The sequence below is a fragment of the Corvus kubaryi genome, unplaced genomic scaffold (assembly GCF_017639235.1).
Source record: "Corvus kubaryi isolate FWS band 111438036 unplaced genomic scaffold, C.kubaryi_AGA036_p1.0 119, whole genome shotgun sequence".
Lineage (NCBI taxonomy): Eukaryota > Metazoa > Chordata > Aves > Passeriformes > Corvidae > Corvus > Corvus kubaryi.
In genome coordinates, this window is record NW_024580655.1 from 31,381 (window position 1) to 36,054 (window position 4,674).

At 51.2% G+C, this 4,674-nt stretch overlaps 1 protein-coding gene across 1 annotated transcript in view; it reads left to right on the forward strand.

The window, feature by feature from the left end:
* LIX1L (limb and CNS expressed 1 like) overlaps positions 1 to 4,352 on the forward strand; it is a 4,933-nt gene extending 581 nt beyond the window's left edge. The window contains exons 2-5 of the mRNA XM_042022517.1: positions 129 to 313; positions 932 to 1,027; positions 2,399 to 2,476; positions 2,562 to 4,352. Coding sequence (XP_041878451.1) covers positions 129 to 313; positions 932 to 1,027; positions 2,399 to 2,476; positions 2,562 to 2,804 — 602 coding nt within the window. The 3' untranslated portion in view covers positions 2,805 to 4,352. The remainder of the gene's footprint in view (positions 1 to 128; positions 314 to 931; positions 1,028 to 2,398; positions 2,477 to 2,561) is intronic.
* Positions 4,353 to 4,674: the final 322 nt, after the last annotated feature.

Below are 4,674 nucleotides of genomic sequence, written 5' to 3' on the forward strand. Positions count from 1 at the left end.
ATGGTTTGGGTTTGAGGTAATTAATTAATTGACAGTGCAATGGGAGGTTCTGAACCTCTTTTGATTCTGGGAGTGCAACTTCCTAATTCCACCCCCACTCAATTCCCATTCCTGGTGATCCACGGGCTGTCGGGATCCTGGGAATGTCCCGACGGTGGCTGTGTGTCCCCAGTTCTGTCCCACTAAGGCTGAGGCGCGCCGCAGCGCGGCCAAGATCGCGCTGATGAATTCCGTGTTCAACGAGCACCCTTCCCGCCGGATCACTGACGACTTCATCGAGAAGAGTGTCTCCGAGGCCCTGGCATCCTTCAACGTGAGGATGGGGATGAAAAATCCTGGGAAAAACCTCAAATCAGGGGATTAGAACTCCTTGGTGGGAGGGGGGGATTGATGGAGTATTAAGATTTTAAGTGTAGCTTAATTCCCATTCTTCTACTCTTTGTGCTGCATTCCAGGGTGGAATAACGAGGCTGAGGTGTGGATTTTCCTGGCCCTTCTGTGACTGGGTTGTCACATCCTAGTTTTCCTTAAAGCAAAGATTTTCCAGGAATTTTAGTTTCTATAACGGGGAGCTTTGCACTCTCATTTTCCTGCTCTGATTATGTCGGAGGGAATTCTTGCCATGCGGCCCACAGTGCTCTGTGGGCTCCAGGATGTTGTGAGAGCCTTGGAATCAGTGCAGGAAAAATCCTGTTCCCAGGGGATTCATTGCTCCAGGAGAGCCAAATGTATCCAGGTGCTGTCCCAAATTTGTCCAGGGAGTGCCAGAGTGGCCCATGCCATGCGGTCGCAGCTGGATTAGCTGGATAAGAGTGTGACACCTCAGCCTGTGCTGGCATCAGGCTCTCCTCTGGGAATTCCAGGAGTGGGGATAGTGTAGCGGGAGCAGGTCCGGTGGGAATGGCAGCTCCTGTCTGGAATGTCTCTGCAGGGCAATCGAGAGGAGGCGGATAATCCCAACACTGGGATTGGGGCCTTCCGCTTCATGCTGGAGTCCAACAAGGGAAAATCCATGCTGGAGTTCCAGGTACTGTTTCCAATTTTTGCAGCTACTGTTCCTGATCTACCCAGGTGCCATTCCTGATTTGGTTAAGGGATATTTGGGTTGATCTCCCAGCTGCATTTTTAGTCTTTTCTATGGAAAATGAACTCAGGGTTTCCTTCTGATTCTGGTAGGATTTGGGGTACTTCCAGGTGCAGCAAAGTCCTTGGGATTGGGTTTCTCAGTGTCAGGGAAATATCCCACTTTGATATTTCCAGGTGGCACCTCCAAATGTCGTAATTGCAGCAGTCCAGTTAATTAGTGGGATTCATCTCCCCCTGAAAACAGGGAAGCAAGAGCTCTCACAAGGAAAGTGGGAAGATCTTTCCCCCAAAGAGACTTTGATTTTGGAATTGGGAGTCAGTGGTGTCATGACACTGCCCCAAACCACAGGGATATCCTTGTATCCCATTGGAATGTGGGAATGTGGCTGGGAAGAACATCTGGACAATGGGAAGTCTGAGCTGCCAAGGGAAGGTGCTGGAACATGGATCAGGATTAGGAGAACAACTGGGAATGGAGAGTCCTCTGGGGTTTATTCCAGCCTTTCCAAAGAAACAGCTGGGAGCAGAGCCAGGGAAATCAAGTTTGGACCTCCCTGTCCATCGCAGGATGTTGTTCCAGTAGTTCCTTGGGATTCCTGAATCCTTTTAATCTCAACTTGGCCTTGGGTAGGGACTGGGAATGATTCTGGAGCACACATCACCAGAGCTGGATTTTCATTAGAGGAGAAATCTGGCCGTGACACTGCTCCAGGGTTTGGATCCAGCTTTGGAATGTGGCTGTGTTTGGGATTCTGTACTTTTCCAACCCCTCTACTGGCTCCTTTCCCTGGTATGGGAATGCTCCGGGGCAGGAGGTGTTTATGTTCTGGGCCCTGTTTACAGATAGAGACTCTGGGATGGAGATTCCCAGCTCCATCTGGGTTTGGGAAGTCTGACAGGTCCCAGTTTTTAGGCAGAATTTGTGTGGCCTGGAGGGAGAAATCACTGGAAAACTGGAATTGTCCCTGGTGCTGCCGGTGGTTCAGCTTGGAGAGGAGAATCCCAGAATTCCCAGGACACAGGGAGCATTGGAGGCTCTGTCTCCATTGTAGTCCACATTAATCAGGGAATTTTGCCCCAGTGTCCTGGTGCTGGTGGTGCCTGCGGCTGAATCCATGTCCAGGGAAGCTGCCCCATCTCTGGAAGTGCTCCAGGCCGAGTTAGAAGGGGCTCAGAGCCACCCAGGCAGGTGTCCGGTGTCCCTCTTGGGCTCCGTGTGACTCACAAGGTCCCTCCTGCCCCGCCCCACCCCATGATTCTGTGATCCCGGTCCTGTATCTGCTCTCATCCTGCCTCCCTCTTGCCATCCCAGGAGCTGATGACGGTTTTCCAGCTGTTGCACTGGAACGGGAGCCTGAAGGCCATGCGGGAGCGTCAGTGCTCGCGCCAGGTGAGTCCGGGACTGCTCAGGGGCCACCTCGATCCCGCTGCTCCTTCCCATTCCTAAGCTTCCCCCTGCATCCCATTCCCACCAGGAAGTCCTGGCTCACTATTCCCACCGTGCTCTGGACGATGACATCCGGAACCAGATGGCCCTGGACTGGGTGAACCGGGAGCAGAGCATTCCGGGTGCCCTTTCCCGGGAGCTGGCGGCCACAGAGCGGGAGCTGGATGAGGCCCGGCTGGCCGGGAAGGAGCTGCGATTCCATAAGGAGAAGAAGGACATCCTGTTGCTGGCGGCTGGCCAGCTGGGGTCGGCGCACTCCTCTGGCTGCTGAACCCCAGGATCCTGCCCCGGGATCCCTCCTGGTGCTCCTGACACCCTTTCCTGAATCCCAGCCCGTTTGCACATTTGAAAGAAATTTAGGGAAAAAGTTCCAGAATGGATTTTAGCAGTTTCATCCTGGTTTTTAGAGCTGCTCCTCAGTCTTCTCATTCCCTGGAGAATGTCTTATTCCTTTGAGAACCCCTTATTCCCTAGGGAAGTTTTTATTCCCTGGGAATTCCTCATTCCCTGCAGAATTTTTTCTGTCCCTTATTTTTGGGGTTCCAATCACAGTTTTTGTCCTCTCCGGACTCCATTGGTACTGGAGCAGGCGGGATTCCATGGAATCCAGTGTTTCCTCTGGAAAAGTCCTTTGGACCCAATGCCTGGCACCCCCTCTGTCCTATAGCAGAAAGGGATCAACTGAACCTCCTTGATGAGCTCCTTAATTAAATCTCAATGGATGCCAACGTGTGCAATATCCAAAGGGAGTGAAAACTGGGGTTTGGAGTTAAATCTGGGATCAGCCCACAGCATTCCAGTCCCAAGCACAGCACGATCTGCAGCTCCCCCTGGAATTGCCCTGTCTGTGACCAAACATCAGCATTGGCCTTTTCATGGAAGGTTGGAAAAGTCTTGGAGAGTTTGGGAATGAGGGAGGGATTTGCACTAATCATTCCCTCTTGTATCCATATGGAATTTAGACTATATTTAGCTTTAAAAACCTCTTTTATGACATGGAATTGTTCAAACAGCTCCAAGTTCCCCCAGGAAAATGTCCGTTTATCCATGGAAATTTCCATCTTACTCCCCTTTTCCCTAGCAGACTGGAAATACAAACTATAATCCCAAGACAGAATTCCTTCTTCACCCCAGCTTAGAGCTTTTCCCACTTCTTATCCTCTTAAACCCTTCAGATTCCAGTATTCTACCCTGCTTCTTCCCTCTGCCTGACCGCAGGATATTCCAGCAATAACCATTGTTTTAGGATAATATTGGAATAATTCCATTATCTGTAGGTACCCCACTTTTATATCCACATCCTAACGAGACTATGTTGGGGGTTTATATATTTTTTATACTTTCTATAACACTATTAACATTTGATGTCGCTGGAAATGGGATTTAAAAGGGATGAGGGGTTGTGGAGTGTCATTTTCCTGAAATATTGGAAAATTTGGATTTGGGAATAACGTGGAGTTAGTCCCGCAATTTATTCCCCTGATTCCGCACGTGAGGGAATCCCTGAAGCTCCTCCCAGCACTTCCAGTGGCGTCCTTAGGCTCCGGGTGAAGAGATCCGGGAGGATTTGGGGGTTTCTATCCCTGTGGAAGAAAAGAAAGAAAAAGAAAAGGGAAGAAACCGGATATTCCATTGCTTGTGGGATTGGGGCGCCGATTTGGAGGCTCCAGATCCCCTTGGAAGGTGTAAAATGAACAAATTCAAGTTTTCTCAGTATGGAAAAAGTTGTGCTCCTTGTGGAGGCAGTGAAATTAACGGGAATCCGGCGGGATAGACACTGGTGTGGATTTTGTACAATAAAACCAGCGATTTTGCTTAACTTTGGTGCTCTTGCTCATTTTGTGGGGCCAGTCGTGCCCAAAAACCGCTCTGAGCCGCCTCTGCGGGGTTCAAAATCCCCGGGGACAAGAGAAGCATCCCGACCTTCTCAGTATGGCGGCAAGACGTCGTGACCCTCCCAGCATGTCTGAACGGGCGCTTCCGCCAGGCGCCCTCCCCAACATGGTGGCGCACGCGTTTCCGCCACACACCCTCCCCAATATGGCCGCGCCGGTACTTCCGCCACACACCCTCCCCAATATGGCCGCGCCGGTACTTCCGCCACACACCCTCCCCAATATGGCCGCGCCGGTGCTTCCGCC